The 24726-nt window shown below is 37.4% G+C and overlaps 1 protein-coding gene across 9 annotated transcripts in view; it reads left to right on the forward strand.

The window, feature by feature from the left end:
* The window catches only part of NALCN (sodium leak channel, non-selective), a 234197-nt gene that overhangs the window by 63220 nt on the left and 146251 nt on the right, over window positions 1–24726 (forward strand). For all 9 annotated transcript variants that reach the window (XM_064408342.1, XM_064408338.1, XM_064408339.1 and 6 more), the window contains 3 exons: window positions 16463–16605; window positions 16724–16828; window positions 19516–19602. In XM_064408342.1, coding sequence (XP_064264412.1) covers window positions 16463–16605; window positions 16724–16828; window positions 19516–19602 — 335 coding nt within the window. The remainder of the gene's footprint in view (window positions 1–16462; window positions 16606–16723; window positions 16829–19515; window positions 19603–24726) is intronic.

Genomic DNA, 24726 nt, shown 5'->3' on the forward strand with positions numbered 1-24726 from the left:
GCAGGTTAAATGCAAGTTTTGTATCTCAGGTTTTTTTGAACTGTAAGCTATATCACCTCAGATGAATTGATGCCTTGTTGGCGTAAAACTTTGCGTACTGTTTGTTAATTTATCTGAAGTAGCATAGTCTTAAATTCTATATAAGTTTTCTCCTGAGATTGGTAGAAGAACAACGTGTTAAGAAAAAAAAAAAACAAAAAACAAAACAAAAAAACAACAACAAAAAAAAAAACCCTCAGTGCAGTAGAGCCTTGGAGAGCTCACTGGCACCAGCCCAGCTGTTGGGTATTTAGTGAACCACTTAAGTATCCCTACCCCTTGGTCCTGTTCCTGCTCCTGTGCTGCATATCAAGAGGACAGACATATGTGCCACAGCATAAGGGTTTGGGGAGGCCTGGCTTGGAGCTTGCTGGGAAATGTGGTGCTGGAGACATTGCAGCTGGCTCTGCAGGATGCAGGCTCCCAGAGGGCATCCCTAGCTAGGGACAACCTTTGCGCTGCATCCCCTGGAAACCCTTCAGCCTGCCAGTGCCCACTGCTGCTGTGTGTGAGTTACAGGCAGTGTAAATGCTATTTCCATAGTGACTTTCTCATGGTTATTTTCTACTGCACCTTCTCTAGCATAGCAAGGCCTCCCAGCATGATTTTATGCTACATGTTCTGTGAAGGCAGAGGAGGAAATTTGCTCTTCTACTGCTGCTACAGTTTGTTTATAATTCCTATGGAAAGCGTGAGGTAAACCACTCATGTCTATTCTCTTCAGCGACATTTCTTTTTCCCCTAGTGCAGAATGCTAACCAAAGGGTCAGATAACTTGAGAGGCTAAGTAAAGCATCCAAGGGACACATATGTGCTAGGAATACCATGGTCAAAGAGAAATAAATGCACGCTAATTTTCTTAATGGGGATTTACTGAGGAAACAAATAGAAAGAGCTGCTTCAAGCAAAACCAACCTCCCAGCCCACCAGTTTTCACTCTTCATGAGAGCTGAAGAAAGACTTATGTCAAAGACAATAACTATTTGTGTGGATAGCTACTCAACAACTCACAATCTGACAAGGAATGAGGAACAATGTGAAAAAATAGAAAGAGGAGTTAAAGGTGTGACAGGTGTGTGAACAGCCTAGAAACACAAGGTGTGACTAATTTCAGCCATGCTAAGGAAGAGAAAACTCTTTGCCAACAGACAGAGAATGAAGTCAAGCAATTAGAAACCTGTCATTCCATACCAAGAAAATTAGATCCTATTGGTTTAATTATCAGTCAGTGCCATTAAGACAACATAGTGCTGCATAATGAAAGCTGCAGTTACTAGATAATAGAGGTAATTGTTTTCACAGTGGAAGATTTCCACATTCAGACAAGAGTTGCAGGATATGACCAGTTTACAGGCATTGACCTTCAGCACTTGTGTAATGCGTGGGACACGCATTTTACAGTCTCCTGGGATTTGATTATTTTATCCTAGTCATCATTTTCACAAAGTTGGTGAAAATGAGCAAACCATCTACTAGAAATACAATGTGCAATACTCATGCAACATGCCCTCTGTTACTGTGGCAGTTTACCAAATAATTTTTAAGACCTTTGATTTGATAACACAGAGCCAGCTACCAGCTTGACTTTCCCACTACTGCTGGGGAATAAGAAGAAATAATGCTATTCCTGAAAATCTAATTCACAGATGGTGACTCTAGAGGGGGGGAGCACACACAGAGCAGCAGCTTAGGTGTGATTCTCCAACACATCAGCTTGTCTGTGGTAACTGGCTTCATACATGCTGCTACCCTGGGCAAATGTGTAATGCCATGCTCCTTCTTCATTAAATAGTGCACACTGTCACTTTGTTACTCAAATATTTAAATATTGAATGTGTGTTTTCCCAAATGCCTTTTCTCTATTGTTCTTAGAGAATTTCAGTAGTTACCGTATTCTACTTCATTGTCAATGTCATGACATTGGCCCGTGAAGAAGTTCTTACACAATACCTAGTATGCATTGAGTGGTATTGGAAAAGATCTAGGGTACAAGCTAAAAGAATAGTATAATATTTTGGATCTGCTGTGAAATATTGAAATACTTCTTTAAAAATTGCAAGACCATTTACTTTCTTTTAGTTACTTAGTAGTTAACTTTAGTTATGAGAAAGTTACTTCCTTTCTCATAGCAATTGAAAAAATAGGAATGACTTGAAAGACCAAAATCTTACCTAAGAACATTAAATACCTTGTGTATTCCTTACTCTGATTATAACTTTTGGTTGTAAACAAACTGAGAGCTAGATCTTGCAGTATCTAGCAGGTGATCTGACTAAGTCTTCTGAATAAATCTTAAACATGTCTTACAAACAGTTACAACTTCTCTATTACTCTATACTTGGGGCACAGTGTTGGGAAATACATCTTGATCTCTTTGCCGTAGAGGCATTTTTGTTCCATGAATTGTTTCAATATGCAAATAATTGCCATTTTTCCTAAAATATCTACAGATGTTTTCAGTCAATAGACTGCTTAATTGTTCTAGCTGCTTTGGAGGTACTCCTTAATATTGAGCAGATTTTAAGACTTTTTGAAGATACGCAATTCTGTCTCCAGAGAAGGACTGACTGGTCATCTTGATAAATGTCAAATCTCCCATGCTACAGTCAGCCTTTTCCACTCTCATCCAAAATGTCCTGTAGGTTATTCTCTACTTTTCCAACAAATCTGTGCTATTGCCACCTTGCTATGGAGAGTACCATAATGATCACTACTTTGTCTCACTCATTTCATTGTTGTATGACCCCTCAAGTTAACTATCTCAGTTCATATCCAAAAATGAGTTAGCTATACAACAGTATGACCTTTTTCTTTCCAATTTGAAGAATATTGCAGTAACTAAGCTCCAAATTTTGGCAGTTAATTTAAACAGCTACAGTGAACTTGAATGACTTTGAGCTCATTTCCAGCTAAGCTGCATGCATTTTAAATTAATGATACTGAAAGAATTAAAATTATTTCTTGCATAAAATTTAAAAAAGTGAAAACAGTTAGTAAATCTACTGTCAGAAGACTTTGTCTGTCGTCACTGAGACAGGAGCATCTAACTGTTAATAGAGCATAGATGCTCTATGGTAATATGTACAAGATAAAAACTTCAGAAATCTATTCTATATCCCGAGGAGCTGACTCTACACATAGTTGATTCATGTTGACAGAAGTTACTCAGGGGCTGACAAATTCAAATAAGATAGATTAGTCACAACAGGACTTCTGTATGTCTCTTCTGATAAACTGTGGTATTAATTTCTTCTAATTATCTGCCTGTGGCAGGTTTTGCATAGTTTTCTATGCTGGTATGTGTACTGCTTACATATCCTTCTGTATTAGCCATCGCTATATTGTACATGTTAACATTTTTCTTACCTTTGTTCTACATCTGATGTTTTTAGGCATTTTAATTAGAATTCTGAGGTTAAGTGACAATGAATTAAATGTCTACCTGCCTTTCTCTTTGAAGCAAAAAGCTTTAGTTGAATTACTGTTTAATCTAGAGCAAAGTCCATATGCGTTTTCTTTCTCCTATTTTTTCTTTCATGTAGAATCATAAGTCTGTCATTACCTGGATATTTTCTTTTTGTCCTTGTTATCAAATACAAAACTATGGAGCAATAATGAGGATTCATGGAAGGGTAGCAGCAATGAATGGAAATTGCATACTTTGAAAAACATTTAAAAGTTCAGCACTCTACCATTATTATACCATAGCCATGAATATGTATTTTACTGATATTCATAAAGCAAGATGGTAAATGCTCTGGAAATAACTGAGGATATTGACTACAGTCGTTTGAGCTTTAAGAGAAATTCTGAAGAGATTTTGGAGTGTCACAGGAGAATATTAGTTTTGAATAGTTGCTCTGGGAAGGTTATAGGATTAATTTAATAGATGTCTGTATGGGTATTTCAAGATCAGATTAGTCATTACAGGCTTTTATCTGGTCATTTTATCCACTGAAGAATGCTTCTTCTACTGTCTCCTTATTCAAACTGTAGTTAACCTGTTTTCTACTGCAGTTTCTTAAACCTAAGTGAAATAAACTTTTTTAGTTACTTTATGCCTGTCTGTTTCTATTCTCTGCTCAAATACTTTAGCAAATTCTTCAGATATGATGCTTTATGTTATACCAGACAAACAAGTCTCTATCGGCATGTCTAGTTCTACATGTTTTCTGATTTCATTCATTCCTTAGAAATGCCAAGAAATCCATAACACACATGCTTTCATGGACCTGTGGACTCTTAATATCTCCAAGAGCTGTGACCTCTTTTTCTTTTTTTTTTTCTCCCTTCTAAACACACGCTTGGTTCCTTCAGTCCTTAAGTAGTCTTTCATTTCATTTAAATATTAGAATTAGAAATAGATTTGACCTGGTATGCTGACAGCAGCTTTTAGAGTGTTCAAATTGTTAGAGCTTCTGCAGTGAACATCTTTGACCAAAGTATAGAGATATTGTTAGTTTTATATGCTATTCATTTTCCACAGACAGATGCACAAGTGCGCCTGTGTCCACAGTGTCCTCAGGCACAAGGGAGAAGGTGCAGCTCAGGAAGTGAGTTTTCACTGGAGAATTTCAGTGCAGTTCAGAGTAAATATGTACTTTGTAACAAAACCAGACACTGTACTAAAAAATTACTTTCCCCAGCCGTTGTGCAGTACTTTATTAAATCAGCCACATTGCTGAATTCTTCCTGACCAGACCACAGTGTTAATCCTTCCTGCATAACTTCATTACAATAATTCTTAGAAATCTTCTCTGTCAGGAAGCCAATGAAAATGAAAATTTATTTTTGTACTATTTTCTACTTGAGGATTCAGACTGTGTTATTTAAAACAACTGGGCTCTATTGAACTTAGGGTTTGGTTTGGCCTTGTTTTGAAATTAGAGTTTGGTTTGGCCTTGTTTTTCATCTAGCAAGAACCTTGGTGATGCTTTTGTCTACTTCTTGTGGTGTTAGGGAACTGTGTCATATCCATTCTTCTTGAAAGTGTGAAGTCCCAACTTAGAAAAAGAGACAAAACAAGATTTAAAACTTTTTCAGGACATCATTTCTCTGATGATTGGAAAATACCTGAACTCAGCCTACCTCAATTTCATGTCTACTTGTTTCAATGCCAGTAATATCTTTTGCCTTTCTGTATGGCCAGAGACAAGTACATAGTGCTATTTTGCCCTCTGTGTGTTCTATTTCTTCTTGAGAACATACTGCCATTGGTTGTATTCACACTTGGATATTTGGCCATGTATCTTTCAGATGCATAGTGCTGCTGAGCCATATACTCTGGAAACGTGAACTGTGGAACTGTGTCAGGGGCAGGATTTCCATTAATATAATAATGTACTTGGCATTGGTCTTTGGTCTGCAAACAGTATAATGTGCACTGGCAGGTGTTTACAATGCTGAAGCCTGGTCCATTCTAGAGCTGAATGGTTGATATCCATATGTACAGGAGTTGGTTTTGATCTCCACTGACCCCATGAGTCACCCCCGTGACCCTAAAACATAAAACAAAAACATGAGACTTTTCAGTCCAAAGTGTCCGTGAAAATTGTGTCACATCCCACTGCTGCAGCCTGCCAGGGATGTGATTTCATAACCTAGTATAGAAGGAATGTATGGCATGTGGGAATGTCAGCCAGTGGAACATGCTGAGGATGTGAGCCTGGTTGGAATAGTGCTGAAGGTGTGTGCTGGGGTTGGATGGATCCAGACATGGTGCAGGCACATCCATCTGAAGCTAAGGTCAGGGAGCTGGAGCTGCTGTGTTTCACTCCAAAGTGCCCACAGGAAATGTACTTTGCAGTAGCCTCAGGCTGTGGTTTGACATGTGGTGAGACCCAAGTAGCAATCGCTCAGAATGAGGCAGGGCACATGAATGTGTTGCTGTCACTGAGGCACAGAATGCTGAAATTACACCAGCTTAATGCCTTTGGGACAACCTTATGGTAGAAATAGAAGAGCAGACCTTCTCTGGTGCAAGTTGGGGTGCAGACAGACAATGCCAGTTGAAGTGTTCAACCTTTCATTACAAAATGAAACCCTCAAAAAAAGGGTGATTTTAAGGGGCAGAGTCAGCTTATAGCAAATCAGTACTTCATGTTGTATGCCTGTGGTGCTTTTAATACAGTAGTCAGAGCCTTACAGAGTAAATTTATCGTTAAATTATGTCCTGCATGACATTTTATTTATTCCCAGTATTTTTTTACATCTCTTACTTTATAGAAGTTAGAACCACAACCTATGACTCATGAATGCTTCCTTTATGGAAGAAAAATAAAAATGTTTTATTTGCTGAAAAATATGATTTAACTAATTCAGAAGCAATGGAACTTGGGTCAATACCACCACTCCTACAACACTTTCCAGGCAAAACCCTAATGCAAGGTGCTTTTCGAACTTTGATCTTCATTTCTTTGTAGGGTCTATGTGCAGCCTAAACAAATACAGATTACTTTATCCATGGTATTTTTTTTTGTTTTAATAACTAGTAAAGAAAAGATGCACTGGATTTAGAAAATTATTTATTGCTTTCTCCAATTCTCTAATTGGAGAAAATTAATATGAACCTAAAAAGATCTGTTTGAAGGTCAAGCTCATTGCCAGGCCACTCTAGGACTGAGTCGCCTGTTTGTATCTTATTTCTTATAGATGCTTAGCTGATGTGTTCTTAAAGAGCTCCAAGGAAAAAAATCTCAGTTATTCCACTGCTTGTTATTTTCTGCTAGCAGTTGTTTCTTCTCTATCACAGTTATCTCTGACTCAAGCACATGAATCCTACTAACAGCATTTAGTTGGTACTTTTGCAAGCTTCTTAGGAAGGTAACTGGAAAGGGTTTTAGTGCCAGGGTACCAGAGATCTGCCTGATGGTCAGTTTTGGAAGCAGATATTTCTTTGAGGTTCTCCTGTTGCATTTGTCTTCATTTAGGAAGCCCATTTCCTAGAGTCCTAGATTGTAGAATTAATGGGTCTGGAAACAGTTGTGTTTTTTTTTCTCATGACTGCATCTAATGGTATTAATCTCTGGGGGTTTTTATGTGGTAGGAAATTTAATAAGTGTTTTGTAAACACCATGTTGATAAAATATACCATTTTCCCAGCATCTTGTGGGGACTAAAATGGTAGAAATCTCACAGCCATAAATTTAACTCTGTTTCTACCAAAAGAATGCTAAATTCCTCTTTTGCTTCAAGTACTAGCATTTAGGCCAGAGTTGAAAATTTTTAATTTGTGTCCTTCCGTGTCTCAAAGAATCTTGACTATATCCAGCTATCTGAACATCAGCTCACATGCCTGACTTTGGGCAGTGCGATTTAAAAATTGGGAACATAATTTTCTTCTCCAAAATATTACAGAAATATTTTGGCACAACTTATAAACAAGGATCAGGATTTGTTTCTTGTTATGAAAAATATGGGGCCATAATGTAACAACACAAAATTTCTACCCAAGCTGTGGTAGGATTTGCAGACACATTGCTGAGGATAACAACATGTTTATAACATCCAGCAGCAAATATCCTCATGTGTGCTTTTACAGGTGTCTTTGACTTCAGTGAAGGGAGTGGATAGACTTCCAAGGTTTGTTGTTTTTTTAATTGAAGAGTAGACAAAGAGTCACTGTGAAGTAAACGGCGTGCAGAAAATCAACCCTGAATTTATGCATAACACTTGTTTGCACCTTCAGATCTAAAAGCTCTGATTTTACTTCACCCACTGAAAATTATTTTCATATGGAAAATGAGATCTCTTTACCTCATCCTTTGATAAAAAATTGCTTGGAGTGGGTCTGATGTGTATTTCTTGTGAAGCTGCTTCGATGAGCAATGCCAAAACTTTTTTTTTTTTCGTACACAGCCCTTTTTTTCAAACCACGTGTTCATGTATCTCAGTACAAAATGCCACATTTTCCACTTTAGCAAAAAGCTTTGAAGAAAAATATGTTAAATATCATTGGTCTGTAGAAAATTAATGCAACTTTGAGTCAAAGCACAGAGTTGACACACACCTACTCAAAGAATAAACATCTTTGCAGGGAAACTTGATGCTGAGAAAAAAAGAAAAAGGCCTATCTGAGAAAAAAAAAAACTACATTGATTTGACAGTGAGAAATCCCAGAAATTTCTGTTATCGGTGTGTGGGATTATTTTCAGTAGTGCATAAAGATCAGAAAGAAGTTCTGCAGAAGCAGATAATACTGAAAACAAGCTTTAAACAGTGTGTGCAAAAGTTTGGAAATTATCTCTCCCAAGAAATACCTGGCAGTTTATACAGCTTTTCTTGCCAAAGGTTTTGATTTTCATCTCCTAATAAATGTGCCAGCTGCTTTAGTCCATTAGTACTAGTCTTCCAAGAATTCCTTTTATAATCTGTAGATCTCTGGTCATGCAAATACTTTCTTTAAGACAGTCCAGAATAAAAGAATTCAGATTTTACAAGAATTGGTTTTCTTTCCAATTTAATATTTTGTTTACTGAAGGAAAGGAGAAAAGGTTGATGGCTTCTTGCTGACACCCATGTATGGTTTTGGGTTTTTTGTTTAAAAATAAAAACCAGGTTCTTTCTCTTTTGACACCCAGCTCTTCTAAAATCAGAAATTTTTAAGATAGTTTCATCTTAGACATTGATTGTGTCGCTGCTTGAGGAGAGTCTCAGAGTCCCTAACTTAATACAGCCATCTCTGAACTGGGACAATATGCTTATCTCATAAAGGTGCTGTGGGATTCAGTGTGCTATTGGCTTGCTAAACCACTTGTCTGTGTCTCCACAGTATTTCTAACTGCATGTATTAGGATAGTGGGCAAACCAGTCCCTCACATCAACAAAGTACTTGAATTATTTTCCTTCTAGTGGCATGTAAAAGGCACCAGGGAGTAGTTAGTAATAGATAAAGAAGTCATTGAATGAGTTTCATTTGGGTTTTCTTGAAACAGTCAATCATAGAGCTCCTTCCTTCCATTTAGAAGGAGAAGTTACTGTCTCTTCAGTTGGATTAGTCTGTTAAAATGCATTTGACACTGCATATTTGCTGTTGTTATTCAGATGTTTGGAGATTGATGAGATTTCGAACATGTATTGGTTTTTATAATGTCCACTTAACCAGCTTTACTGTTTGTTATCTTTTCCTAGAGAAATGCATTGATCTAAGTGCTGTTACTGTCTTGTGTTCATTGAATGCTCAGCAGGTCTTGTTAGTTGGGATTTTCTACTGTTGCCCTTTGGTGAAACTTTTATACAAGAATAAAATCTTGTTCATATGTGCACTATAAGTGAAGCAAATCAAATTGGGATTCTTTGGGGGGAGAAGCGGATTTTTAAAAGCATCTTATTTAAAATGACAGCCGTTTTACCATTGATTGTGGTAAAATCTCACGCATCTGCTTTTGAAAATGTTATCCATTCAAGAGAAAGGCACTGAACTCTTCATTTTAAGAGAGCAAGTACATCCTCAGAGAAGCACCTACAATTCACAGGTGATGTCCAGTGGAACCAAATGAAACTGAAACAGAGCTTTAGGACCAAGCAGCTTTGCTGTTTCATGATTGTACTTAAAATGAATTCGATTATTCTGTCACTATTGGAAAAGCTAATGCAACAATTGAATAGTTTTGATTAACAGTCTATAAAATTCAGTGCTGAATTTGCATGCTTTATGTCAAAGAAGATTTGCATACTTTGTTTTCTCTCTAACAAAGTAATCCATCACTGCCTTGTTTTTAATAGTCCTTCCCAGCATTTGGCTGAATGGCAATCCAAATACATTATATCTGTACTAAGAATTCTGCCTTAAACTTTTATCTTTAATATGATAACCCTTAAAGTGTTCATTAAATTTGAAATGTAACAATTTGGGGGAATTTCTAAATTTTGATTTCTGGGCTGCCACTTCTACTCTATAAATGTGTCTACATATGTAATGCATTTTAAAAGAAGTAACAGTCCTATAAAAAGATGGTTCATTTTCAAAGGAATAAGTTATTAAATTGTAGAGATGCCTCCATTGAACTTTTTTTATCTTATACAGTTTTGTCATAACATTTACTGTAACAGGCATTGACTCCACTATGACTGTACTTGAAATCAGAGGTGTTTCATTGGAAAGGCTGAGGTGGTGGCTGGCCCATCTTCACAGCATTCATCACTCTTAAAGCCAAGGCCTAGGGATTTCTGTATTCTTGGTTTCTAGATATGAAGAGTATTTTTACAGTTTGGTAAGAAAAAGCACAGCTATGGCAGTGTCCTACTTCTAGTCTCCAGCCTGAAGCTCTGCCCATTCTGTTAAAGATGAGACCCCAGAGACCTGAGAAAAGCTGTGTCCTTAAGAATACTCTCTAGAGTGAGGAAAAGGTGGGAGGCTTGACTGTGCTGCAGAGTTTCCAGCTAGCTATGTGTGCTACAGCTCAGCATTTACTTGATTCTCATCAGCTGCCACTAAATTTGTAAAGTTGCCTCCCCACAGTCACAAAAGTGATTATAAGACAGACAGTCCTACAGCTGTCTAATTGCCAAAAGGAAAAAGCAGACAGTATTTCTGCACATAAAGTCAGCTTATGAGCTCTGTTGACATTTTTGATCCCTATTTGTTATTTGTGAATCTATAGTTATTTAATAAAAAAATTATTAAAGAAAAGCAGATGAAAATGCTATTCTGACTAAATGTCCATAACAAAGCACACATAAAGTCATTCTGAAGAATGTTCACTTTCTTTACACCTTGGACTTGTTAAAAAATGTAAAGCAGCTTTGTCTTTTCAAAGCATAAAATATTATATCAGTACTATCTATTAAGTACTACTATTAAGTACTATCACATGTAAGACATTATTGGTACAACAAAGCATGGACTTCTTTAGAACATGCTCCTATTTAACCTATTTTACCCTGTGCAGTCAATACACAAGGCCAGCATTGCTACATTTCATTACTACAAATTCATATTGGTAAGCTGACTCCTGAATATTGCACACATTTCTAAAATACTTGCAAACAGTGCAGACAAGTCCTTTTTTTTTTTTTTTTCCAGAATTTGACTGGTTTAATTGAGGTGTTAGGGCATGGGTTGGACTCGATGATCATCCTAGCGATTCTGTAAATTCTGTGATTTTCTGTCTTTTTATTACTAAGTCCATGAATTAGGTTGCACTGATCCTAGAAATTATATTTGCAATGTTCTTTATCTCCATATTGGTGCTTTATCTGTAAAGTCTCTGTTTATAGTCTTTTCTCACACATAAAAGCTTCATCTTCTCATAAGCAAATAGATTTTCAAAATGAAAAATCAGTGACACATCACTACTTTAAGTCACTGTGCTTAGCAAGGATTAAAAGACTGTGTTCAGACTGACAGTGTGGGTTTTTTTCTGCTGTTGTAAATCAGTTTTTCAGCAGCTTAGTAACAGGAAAATGGCACTGGGGCTTGAGGTTTCAGCAGAGGAGTAGAGCATTGACATGTTTTGGGGTTTTTTTCTTTTCCTCCTAATTTCTGCTGGCTGGCAGACTGGCCGGTGAGAATTGGTTTGGGAAAGTAAAATAGGTTGCTCACTCAGGGCCAAGAAACCCCATGAAGCCATTCAGGATTAGTTGATTTTTTAGTTGATTTCAGTCCTGCCTGCCAGCTGCTTCCCAGAGGTGTTAACAACTTTGTCCTTGCATTTCTGGACAATTTTTAGTCCTTTCTAGTTTCACTGAAGCAATAGTGTAAAACACTTGGAAAATCCTGACCACATGCACTGTTTTACAAATACCTTAATACTGAAAGATAAATTAAAAGCTGACTGGTCCATCGAAATATCCATGCCCTGAAGAAACATTTTATGAGTGAAGGTAAGCAGGGACAGAAACAGGCATGATGACATTTCCATAGCTCAGGCAGAGGTCATTGCTTTATGGGCAGTCACTCACAGAGCCGTGTTAAGGAAGGCTGCCTTTCAGCGTGCAGCACAACAGAGTGAAATTAGACAGCAGCACCTGCCAGAAGGCGGCTTAGCTTTGCCGGCAAATAGGAGAATCAATCCTTTAGCCGGCGCAGCGAGAGGTTGACGCAGTCTGTGCTCTCCGGGCTGGACGCTCCGCCGCCACCGCCGCTGATGCTCCAGCTGTGCCCGAGGTGCACGACCCCCATCTAGCGGCTGCTGTCAAGTGAGGGAAAGGAGCGGCGCTGCCTGGCATCTGCTGCCTTTCCTGCGCGGCCGTGGCTAGTGGTTTAAGCTTTTAATAACAACACATGGATTTTTACTTGCTTGAATAATTCCTGATTAAAAAAAAAAAAAAAACAAAAAAACAAAAAAAAAACCCGGAAATTTAAAAAGACGACTTTGGGTTGTTTTTCTTTGTTGGTTTTTTGTTCGGTTTTTTGGTTTTTGGTTTGGGTTGGTTTTTTTCCCCCTAAAGTGGCCCTCCTGTAGATTTTCTTTCTCAGCAGCTTCACAGCAGTCACAAGAAAACTGAGAAAATCCTAACATGGTAAGCCACGGTAGTCCATAAACATAATTTACACATGCAGAAATTGCTGGTGTTAATGCATAGCTAAACTTAGTTTTCAGTTTTTGCATCTCACTTGTAATAGCTACACATAGCACAGATATTAATTAATGAAAGGCAGCTCCTCAGCACCATACATTCTCTTACTCCCATAATCCCATAATATGGGATTTTGAATCAAGAAGCAAGAATGCATCATCAAGTTAGGAGGAAAGGGTTCTGTTTCCCAAATCAGTGAATTTTCATGTGACTTTTTAGCTCTGCTCCTTTAATTCTGCTATTTTAAGACTACAGTGTTATTCAGTGCACTCCTTTTCTCATTATGTCCATTTGCAGAATGAGCTGGTTATAGAAGGAGTTGATGTCACAGAGCATGGTGGTATCAGAGTCTCAGAAACAAGCAAAAAATCCCTTAGTAATTTAAAATATAGGGTTTTGGCAGGATAGGTGATTTTAGTCCCCTAAGAAAAGTCATCACTTTTTTCCCTGTCTCTTCTAATTCTTTTTGTTTCCCTGGTAATCTACTCATCTGTATAGCATGGAAGAGCCAGGTTACCTTGCTTCCTGATTAGGCATGGGTACCATTTGAATTTACTTTTATTACAATTATTTAGGTGGTAAAGCAATTATTTTCTCCACGCCCCTTCAGACTAATGTTGCCATATTCTAGATCTGAAAGGCACTTGTACTGAAGAAGAAATAAGCCCCCAGCATTCTGGTGCTGAATCCCCATATACTAAACATACAATATCAGTAAGGATAAGCTTGTCTCTGATTGCTGTCTTGTCTTCTATACAGTATGGAGCTAGTGAAAATATCACATAAAGTGAGCAAGATTCAATATCTTTCCCAGTATTTCACCAAATATTTCATTTTCTGAACTTTTTAATTTTTCTTTTTGATATTAACCATGTACAGCTGTAAAACATTTCCAAAGCTGTTGGTTTATTGAGTTTTAATTTCTACTGAGAAGTGTTTTCCTCTTTTTTTTTTTTTTTTGTTTAACTAGCATTGTGTTTAAAGGAATTGTTTTATTATAACATCAAAATGGAATTTATTGGACAAGTTCAAACAAAACACAAAAACTTCAAAGCATGTTACTTTATTTTGCCTATTTTGTTCTCAGAAAGTTCCTCCCAAATTAATATTGAATGATTTCAAGGTTTAACCATTCACTGAAATAAATAGGAAAATTATCATAAATATTTGCTAGATATTTTTATATCTCAAATTCAGCAAGCTGCCCATGCCAACATGCTTAAGCTGATGAGCAGTGCCATAACAACCATGTGTTTAACTCTCTTCATAATTCAAAGATTTTTCATGGCTGAAAAGTCTCACTGATGCCTGCAGTTGCATTGCATAAATGATGATCCTAATGTTCAGGACTTTGACAAGAGGTGACTGCATTCTGTTGTGTATTGAATAGCCAGGCTCTGCAGGTTTTCAAGTCCTCATTCCCTGTGACACCCATATTCCTGCTGCTGGGGGATCTGTGTTCTCAAATGCCCTAAGCACAAGACTCTCAGCACTACGCTGTCATTACTTAAGGCTTTTGAACTAGTAAGAAAAGACACTTTGTCACTGATAGAATACAGACATCTGTGGAAAACAATAGATTTGCCATTTGATCTCAGGGGCATATGTTGGATTTCATTTATGGCAGCATTCCCATGTCTGTTTTTTGGGATGTATCCTACCATCACTTAAAATTTTGATATTTTCTCACCCTCCATATGGCTTTGAACATGGTGAGAAAAACAGAGTATGTTGCTGTGAGAGGAGAGTCTTTTAATAACTTACTCATTGGCTTTAGGAAGATGTAGACCAAAATTAAAGAAATAATTATAAAAAAAACAGAATAGCAAAAACATGCAGTAAGGTAGATGCTGTCTAAGAATAACTTTCCTTTTCCAAGGCAAAAGATTTTATGGTGTTGCAGCCCTTATTCTGCATCCCTTATTCTGTTTGAAAAAGGATTTCCAAGAGACAGTGAACAGCATGGTTCCTGTCATCAGTAATGAAAGTTTTATTACATTCTAGTCACATTTGTTAAGCATGTATATTCTTAAGAGGGATTGCTTTCCAACAGCCTTACGAATACCTCTACCAGTTATACACTATAGAGACGTTTTTACTTTAGTGTCACAGGCAAACTTATTTTAATTGGGTTAATTGTGCATTTTTGTCCATTCACGGTATTGCTTTACTGTGGCAGATGGCCCAGTGATGTGTTAGAAATACTTTGCATGACATCTCCTCTGTTTTACTAATCTTCACTGTGACTTTCCCGTTAGTAATGACTAATGACAGTTTCCTTGCCAGCAACTTTTAATAGATTCTTTTTTTTTCTTTAATCTCTGCCTGTCCTCAACAGCACTGTTTTGTTCAATAATTTAATCAGTTCAGCAACAGTATATTATTAGACAATTGAACCATTACTTTTTGAATTTTTGAAATGTAAAATACCATGAAGTAATCACTGATTAATATTTCAGTATTGATAGAGACCACTTTTTCTTCTAAAGAAATAGAACGGGTTTTGCTTCTTTGCTTGAAATATTTTCCTTTCCTTTTATTTTCATTTCTTTCTCTTGGTCCTGAGAACTATATGCAGTAAAAAGCAAGGAATCCAATAACTAAAAAACCTAAAAGTTTTTCCTACCCACCATGCCCATCTTAACCATTTGACACCTACCATAAAAAATAGGTGTTGTACAGAAAAAAATTCCATTTTTCCCTCTTTCCTATCTAAATTTTGAAGATTTATCTGCAGAAGGGACACCCTGAGGCACAACTGGCTCCAGGTTCATCCCATCCCTGTTAGCAAACAAAAGGATATCGATGTTACAAATTCAACAGGAAAATAGTAGCACTATAGGCTGCTGTGATTTTTTGGGAAACTCCTGGACTCTGGAATTTCTGCCCAGAACCTCTTCTTTCACTGTGAAGAAGATCAGATAGTCACCTTTCTATCTTTATGTTGCTAGCAGCTGCTGTTTTGCTGAGGGCAGTGCTCCTCATGCTCCCTCTCTTTTATCGAAGACATTCCATGAAATGAAGCAGTAGTGGAGCAGAGCTGGCAGGTGGCTGTAGGACAATTCTGTGATTTCACAGCAGTTTGTGAGATTTCACAGTTTAATTTCACAGTTTAATTGTGTTTCTTCTTGGAACAAAAAATTGCTTTAAACAAGAATGACTTACAAGCTATAACTGGTCTTTATTTTGAAGCTTTCATTGCAGAGATAAGGAGGAAGACCAAGCTGGCTAAAGCATATTATCACTCAGACATTAGGTTGAGTTTGGACTTTATGTTTAAAATTAGTAGCTTTATAGCTGCTATTCAAAAGTGGTTTCTGCACAAAAAGGTCTCTCATAATTTTCCTTTCATCTTCACTCCACCCCCTCAAGAGTGATATAGCAAGTTCAACTTAAAAATTCTTTTTAAATGCAACATATGTACATTAATGCAGCTACTATCTGAATTTCAAAGCAGTTCAGTAGCTTGCTGTAGATGCTTACTGTGCTTGCTAGTGTCAGGCACCTTCTTGGTCTATTGCTACTTGCTTAGTGTTGCTGATATTAAAAGTGATTTCTTTAACCTACTGAATGTTGATCCTTGTTAAATCTGCCTTTTCTCAGGGATGCTGCTGAATGCAAATGATGGGACAAATTCTGCCTTTGGATGCATTTGCATATTGCCAGTGAACCCTTCTAAGGGATTATACATGTCTGTCCAGGGAGGGAAGGATGTCAGTCTGATCTTATACAAAACCAATTCAATTGCAAAAGGAAGAAATATGGAAATGCACCTGAAAAAATTTTGAAGGAGAATAGCTGACACCCTTTAGAAAAAACAAAAATATGATACAAGTTTGTTTGCTGATACTGAAAACTTTTAGGGATGTTTAATGCCAAACATTTTCATTTTTTCCTCTGACAGGCACAAGCATATTTACTGTTTACGAAGCTGCTTCTCAGGAAGGCTGGGTGTTCCTTATGTACCGAGCAATTGACAGCTTTCCCCGATGGCGTTCATATTTCTATTTCATCACCTTAATTTTCTTTCTGGCCTGGCTCGTTAAGGTACTGAAAAATATGTCCTTTTAAATTGGTCTGAAACATAGATCATATTAGAATTAATTTCTTCTCTTTTCTGCTTGCTGAGCTTTGTGTCAGCCATTCTTTCTTTTTCTTTTTCCAGAATGTTTTTATTGCAGTCATCATTGAAACGTTTGCTGAAATTAGAGTGCAGTTCCAGCAGATGTGGGGGTCCAGGAGCAGTACTACTTCAACTGCCACCACCCAGGTGAAGCACTTGAGATGCTAAGGTTCTTTGGGGATTTGATTTGGTTTAGTTTATGAATTAATAATAAGCAAAAAATTATTGTCATACATGACATATTTGACTTTGCATGTTGCTACCTACATCCTAAACCTGATATATGAATTTTCGTAAAAAATTTAATTCTTGGTTGCATTATCTAACTAGTCTTTTTTAGAAAGGAATAATATAGAAGACCATAATACAGTTCTTTATATGGCTAGGTATGTTGTTGCTGTGTTTGTTTTATTTTTAACAAAGTATAATGTTTTTTTTTCATGTCATTGGTGGGTTTGAAGTCAGGGTTGCTATTGGATATCACTTTCTGTGCTAAGAAATAAGAGCTGAAATTCCACAGTAGCTGGAAGAAGAGGGGTCAGAGGGTGGCTGAAGTTTTTGGGGAGACTGGTCCTGGAACTGAGAAAGGTGTGTTGAGACCAAGGAAGAATAGATTGTAGGGCAAGGAAAGAGCCACACTCACAGCTGGGGCAGTCACAGAACATGAGACCCTGAATAAAAATAAGAAACTGTGATAGAAAGGGTGGGCTGAGTAGTGGGGAAGAACCCAGTATGAAAAAGAAGAGCTCCTGGGTTGATATTTAAATTCTCTCACTCATTATTTTAACAATCAGATTACGTGGCCCAAATGGGCAAAAGACCAGGCTTTTCTAGGGTAGTGCATTTTGCCATCTCTGAGAAGAACCAGTACCAACTGCCTGCAGAAAGCTCTTAGAAAGACAGATAAGCGAAACATACCCTTGAGGGAATTTTTTCTAACCATGTAGCTGGAGATTATTTATTTTCCTAAGCCAAAGGATTTAAGTTTTCAAAATTAATTATTGAATATTTTATATTCTTTTTTATATTCCTGTAATCCATATGTAAATCTAGTCCTTTTCTGCCGGCTGCTACATTTTTTGCCTCAAATAGACTTTGTGGCAATAATTTCTACTCTCTCTCTATATATATATGTCTTTTTCAAAGCAGACTTTGTGATATCAATTTAAAGTATAAAAAGAAAGGACTTTTCTACATGACATATGCTTAGCCTGAGGAACTTAATGTTCATAGGACAAATTCTGAGCCATATAGGCTTATCCAGCATACTCTCAACTGGAGGATGGAACAGAGAGTTCAATGTAGAGAAACACAAGAAGCAGCCAACATTAAAAATATAAAATATCCAAAATAATGTCGTGATGCCGAAGAACATGAATATGTTGAATATAATCTGCATCATGTAAATTAAAAATAGCTTGCTGGCTGCAGACAAGCAAATGGTTTGAATGGCTGCTTTATTCCTCAAGTCAGTGACATAATGGGATATCAAGAGAGTCCAGGTTACCAAACTGCAAAAATTATTTATCTTTTTCTGTATTAAGAAGTACAGAAAATATATTGCAGGATTTCTTGTTCAAAGCACCAGACGAAAGTTAAAACCCATGCTTGTTTTGTGCAGGAAGTAGCCTTGAGAGCTATGCCTTAATTTTCCCGCTTCATACATTACTGAGCTGTTCCCCAAACTTGTTCCTATAGAAAAGAAAATGAGAGTCCAGGAGTCGAAGTCTAGGAAGGCACCTCTGTAAAAGGATAAAAGGAGGCTCTTCTAAAGCACTTTAGCAATGTACTTCAAAGCATGGTAAAAAGAGGAGTAACTGTGCTGATCTTAGTTGGGCAGCTCTTCCCAGTGCAGAGATGCTAAATAAAGACCTGGAAGAATTACAACCATATTTGGGTGACACTGTCCCCAGTCTAATGAGAACTTCTCTCAGGATGACTTTTAAGCTTCAACCACCCTCCTGTGGCTGTGTTCTTGAGATGACTCGTTTGAGTGCTGGGTGTCGAGGAAAAGGTGGGAGTGAGATGGGAACTTTGCCACACTTCATTACATAGTATATGCAGGTGGCAATTCAGAATGCTAGAACCATTCATTTTCTTTCAAGGACATTTTCAAGGACAGTGTTAATCACATTCAGGTGTGGTGTCTCACTGTTCCTTATGTCCAGTATTCTGCATCATTTTGTGTCCTAATTTCTGAGGAAAAAACCCAACAAAACAGAATGCCTATGTCTACTCTTCCAGTGGCTATTGATAAAATGTGAACAACACTGTGGACAAGAGCGCCTTTTGCATTGTCATCATTAGAGCTTGGAAATATTCAGCTATTTATAGGAATTTTAATCTCTTTGAAATTATATATAAGGACTGTCCAGCTACTCTTGATGTGCATCAGTGCAAGAAAAATAAAGTGGTCCTTGCAGTAAAATAAATTTGCCAGAAAAAAAGATGAGGTTGTCTGCTATTATCAAACGCATCATGAAGCTTATTTATGTGGTCACAATGTATTTGTTTTTTCTTAGGATAAGCTTACCCTAGTAAGGAAATTGTTCTGAACTACCACTATCTAATGATGCTGGCCAGAGATTAACTGAATTGTTTTCTATATTAGGGCTAATAGAGACACATTGTGTTTGATGTTATCTGAGTAAAATTCAGACAACTGTTGGAAAAAGTATGTTACTTTTTTTTCTGTAGCAGAAAGAATCATTCCTCTGTTATTTTAATGTAGCTATCATGAAAATGCATGCTGGTCCTTAAGGGGAATGTATTAGATCTCACTTGTCACACTTTTGCCACACAAAACATTTCTGACAACAGTCTTCCCTTTCAAGATGTTTCATGAAGATGCTGCTGGAGGTTGGCAGCTTGTGGCTGTTGATGTGAATAAACCCCAAGGCAGAGCTCCTGCATGTCTACAGGTATGACATAGCTTTTTAATAAATCTCTGTGTGTAACCAGCATCACTCAAATGTTGCTATAAGGAAATTATGCTGACAAATAGCTACCATAGTTTTAGTCATATATTTCTTTAATCTGTTGCTTTCTGCAGTGTAGATTTTTTTCTTGAAAATCACTCATTAACAAATAAATATGTACCACACCGAAAGGGAGAAGATTGGAAAAATCCTTCCTGATAAGATTCTGTTTTATGTGCTTATGACAGAAAGATTTAAGATTTTGAAACATAAAATAAAATAGTTAATCGTGTTCTATCTCTCAAAATTTGTATACAAATATATTCCATTCCGAGGCTATTTGCATCATAAATGCTTGTTTATTAAATGCAAAATACAATAACATATGCCAAGAAGCATGACTAATCATAATAAACACAGAAGTACCTAATTTCTCTTGTTCCCTTGTGCAAATAGGCTCACAAAAAAAGGGAGAAGAAGCATGTAGGGAGCAAGCCATACAGTGTTTGAAACTTCCAGATTTGATATTTCTACTTGGATAGAAGTTAATTTGTAAAACTCTATCCTCATTGTTTAAATAAATCCAGACTAACATAAGTAATGTTTTTATAAATCCATTTTTAGAACAGAGCACTGTACAGCAGCTCAAATTTTTATTTGCGAGTTAAATAATGTCATTTCTGGATAAAACAAACTTCAGAATAGAAAGCCAAATCTACTGTAGCATTTTCTGGCAGTTTTGGTTATGTTTGGTTTACTGTGTAAGCTAAAATACATGTTCTTGTTGGCAGCATGTACATTGCTGAACCCTAAGCTGGCAAGCACCTTACATCCCCTCCACAAGCTGTTCATTCTCAAATATCTCTTCTTTGCCAAACCACTGCCATATATTTGACTATAGCATATGCCTTTACAGATAATTCGTATTCTCAAATTTAATTCTTGATTTTGACAGCAACGGGAACACCATTTGTGGTGTTCTCAAGTAACAGTGTCAGGTATGTGGAAAAAATGTAGCTGAACTCACAGTGAAAACTTCAGATGAAAATTAAAATACCATCTGAGTTACCTGGTCTGCCTTTGTGGCATTGCATTTTTGCCCCTTTTAGGAATCATGTGAATGCAGCAAATTGTGTTCCAGTGGACATAAACCTCATGCATTCAACTTCTTATATTTGCCACTCAACCAGCAGTTTTCCTCTTGTTCTTCATCCTTTCAGGAAATGGGGGAAGCTCTGAAACAGTACTTTAGCACCCTTTTTAAGACATTAAACTGCATGAACTCCGTTAGGTGCCCACTAGTCCAATAGTTCATTAACTATATGATATCCATGTCCTAATTTCCATTAGGAATTTTATCCTTCATAGCATTATTGTCTCTATCGAAAAATAAGCTGTATTGAGTGGTGTTGTCATCATGGAGGCAGTAAACAGGATTGCTGTTCTATGTTTAGTGTGTCTTATGCACACTCTAACTTTTAGATATCAGAAATAAGAGTTGAGCTGTAAGACTTGCTTTTTATAATTTGGAACTTCCATGCATTAGATACCTCTGCATTTGTTAATATAAGTATTCTGTGTGATGTAATACTTTTTGTGGTTTTTTAACTGCTGGTCTACATATTAGAGTGATCTAAAGATTTTGAAATGTTCTGAGAAATGGATTTTTTGTTCTGCATCAGGTCATAATGTGAGAATTGCAGAAAGAAGATAGTCTTACCCTTCCTCATTGCTATACTTCCCCTTCACTGTGTGCCTGAGCTGGCACCATATTCATGCACTTGTTTGGAGAATGGAGTTAAAGTTGGCAGGAGGAGAGGAGTGAATTTGTTATTGATCAGACTCCCTGCAGCTGCATAAATGTTTTTTTCTGACACAAGAAAAGGCCCAGAACATTAGTAGGAGCAGTCTAGGAATGTGGGAACTGCTTCCTTCAGCAGCAGTGAACTATAAAGCATGACTACAATAAATTTCAGTCCAGTTTCTTTTTAAAGACATATGGAAATTACTATAAAAATAAGTTACTTTTTTTTTTTTTGTTTCTTATTTTGTATTGGGTCAATATCAGAGAGGTGGCTGGTTTGCTAGCCTGTGCAGCCAGCTCCTAGGAGCCCCTAAAATACTGAGCACTGGTGGCTTCCAAACACCTAGGTTCCTCTCTCACCTAGGTGCAGCTCTCAGATTTATTCTTAAGTATACTTTATTTATGTATATTTTTATATGTCTTCATGTCTCGTACATTTATACACACACATTTAATGGTTCATTCTAACTATTTGCAGGACAATGATGGGCTGCAGAGGTGTGGAATATATAGGTTGTAGGTGGTGTGGAGATGTGTTTCTCCATGGCCATGGATAGGTTCCTGCTATCTGTAGGAACAAAATGGGGTTTAGAGGTGGTGTGTGGTGGTTGTGGTATAGCAATAACAGCTGATAATACTGTGGAGAGAAATTAAATAGATGTAACAACAATTTAAACAACAGCTCAGAAAAGTTTTAAATAGAAGCAGCAGGCCCTATCTACTGCCTGATTTTAAAGACTTGTGCTTCTGAGATTTGTGGGTTTGCAGGCTAAATTCTGGTAGAAAAGTACTTGTCAAGTTAACTGGAGGAAGTATTTTAGACATTTGAGACTAAAGACCTCTCTAGTGCCAAGCACCACAGTCACAAGTTGCTGATGGCACTGGGGACATGTCTGCAATTCCTGCAGTTCATACTTATATTTTCCCTGACATGAACCAGAGATTTTGCAGGGGCTGTCCTGTGCTACCCGTTTAGTTAGACACTGTAATGTAATATATAAACTAACTTCCATTGCCTTGGTGCCCTGCAAAAGCATTAACATCCTCTTTCACGGACAGGACCAGAAGCAAAGGGCACAGAATTAAACAATGGGAGGCTTTCTCTGAACACCAAGAAGCAGTTTTTTACTTTGAGGATGACTAAGTGCTGGCAAGGTTGCCCAGGGAAGTCATGGCTTTCTATCTTTTGAAATTTTAGTAGCTGTCCTGGGAAACTGGCTCTGTGTCCCTGCTTGAGTGATTTTGGTAGCATGGAGACCTGAGCCCAGTGTACATGGGTTGTATGATTCATGGGGAAGACATAGGGCAGTTGGAGGCAATATTGGAGGATTGTCTTTGGTGCATGGAATAAAACTGTTCCACACTTCACCTCAGATGGGCAGAATAAATGTGGACTGAACCTAGGATGTTGTTTCAACCTGTCTTCCTCCATTCTTGTGGGCACCCCGCCAGAAGATGCTGAGAGTTAGGGAGGTGTTATGGAACGGTGAGGAATTATGATTTGGGAACAAAGCAGGACAAGACAAACTCACAGTGTAAATATATCCCCAGCAGGATGACAAAAGACATTATGTAGGGAGCCTTCTACCTCTTAAGTACAGTACCTTATAGCTATATGTACAGGCTGTGGCTGACTGCCATCACCTTTCCCTCCTCCACTGCATTAACTGGGATGAGTAACTGCTTGCCTTTAAGCTTTACACATGAAAGTGTTGGTGAGATTGCTGACTAGAAAACAAGTATTTCTTTTTTAACAAAAGAAAATAAGAACAAACCATTTCTAAGAGAAATTGTAAATGAGAACTTGCAAATGCCACGGCTGATCTTAGCTTGTGTGTTTAAGGTGATCAGCTATGCCATGAACATTGTTCTGTTTCTCTCTGTTAGGAATTCCTACAAGTACATACTTCCATGTGTTTGGATCTTAGGGACTGACGCTGATTTTAATTGGGAAAAAAACCCCAAACAATTTCTGATTAAAAACCAAAGATTGACTGACAAAGCTTGATGCACGTGATTTTTGGCTGTCAAATTTCCTGTATTATAAGCAAATTTGGGACAACTTATTACCTTCTTCCAGGCAACATATGCAAAGATTATCTACAAAACAAAAGAGATAGCTATGAGAGTTGTAAGCTGACACTTATTTTGGCAGGATATTAGCTTTGAAACCTAACTCTGGCAGAATTTACATATTATTAATAAGTTTGGGAGTGAAAGAACTCAGCTAAACCCTGTGTCCTTTAATTCCTCAATTGTCTCAAGGTATATATCCTGACCTACAAAAAAAGTGCAGTATTGTCTCAGTAGGCAACTGTACAGTACATGATAAAATTAAGATAAGGAAGCATAACACTGAATGCAGCAGAGAATGGTGGGGGTTTTTGTTTAATAAAACCTTAAGCCTTTCTTAAATATGTTGATGTTGCAGAGTCGTAATGGCTACATTGGACTGCTGTGGGATATGGCCCAAGAGTTCTGCCCTATGTCGGATTCTGACAGTGAATTTTTTAATTGTTTAAAGTCTATGGTGCATCCCCAGCAGACTCATCCTCTTTTCTCTTAAAAGGCATTAAAAACAATTCAAAATTTAAGTCCACTGGACCACTAATATAAGTTATGTAGCATTCCTGACTGAGAACCAAAGTCACAGACAAAACAGGTATCTTGCAAAAGACATTTTTTACAGGCTGTCACCAGACTCCATCTCTGGTGACATTCAAAACCCAAGGGACACATTCCTGTGTCACTGTTCTAGGTGACCCTGACTTGGCATAGGGTTGGACTGGATGATCTCCTTCTAACACTATCTATTCTGTGATTCCTTGATTTTATGAAAACATACTAGTACCTTTCTTGAGATGGCATCTGAGAATATTAGGTAATATTTTTATGGGAAAAATAATGCATAACTTTTTTTTTCTGGTGCTCATGTAAGTGCAGGACTATGTTCAGACTCTTTTCCATGCAGCAGCCTATCTCTATCACAAATGTTTCATGTTGACATTTTTTGTGACGGGGAATCTGAAGTACTTAAGGACAGGTTCTGGTAGTCTCATTCTCTCTCCTCCCACCTTGGAACAATGCAAAACCCCACTCTCTGTTAGAATGAGCGTACTTCAATTGTGTAGAAAAACAGTGCCTGACCTCTGGTTGCTCTTTATTTCACATGTATCAAATGACAAGCTTCAGATCTATTTAAAATTTAAGAATCCTTCATAAATTTACATCTTTAAATGGTAGGTTAATATATGTGAGGACACACGTAGCGTGTTTTTCTATACTGCAAGATTGGGAAGGAAAAGAGCAGAGCTGCTATTCAG

Source organism: Passer domesticus, chromosome 2 (genome assembly GCF_036417665.1).
Source record: "Passer domesticus isolate bPasDom1 chromosome 2, bPasDom1.hap1, whole genome shotgun sequence".
NCBI classification, from domain to species: domain Eukaryota; kingdom Metazoa; phylum Chordata; class Aves; order Passeriformes; family Passeridae; genus Passer; species Passer domesticus.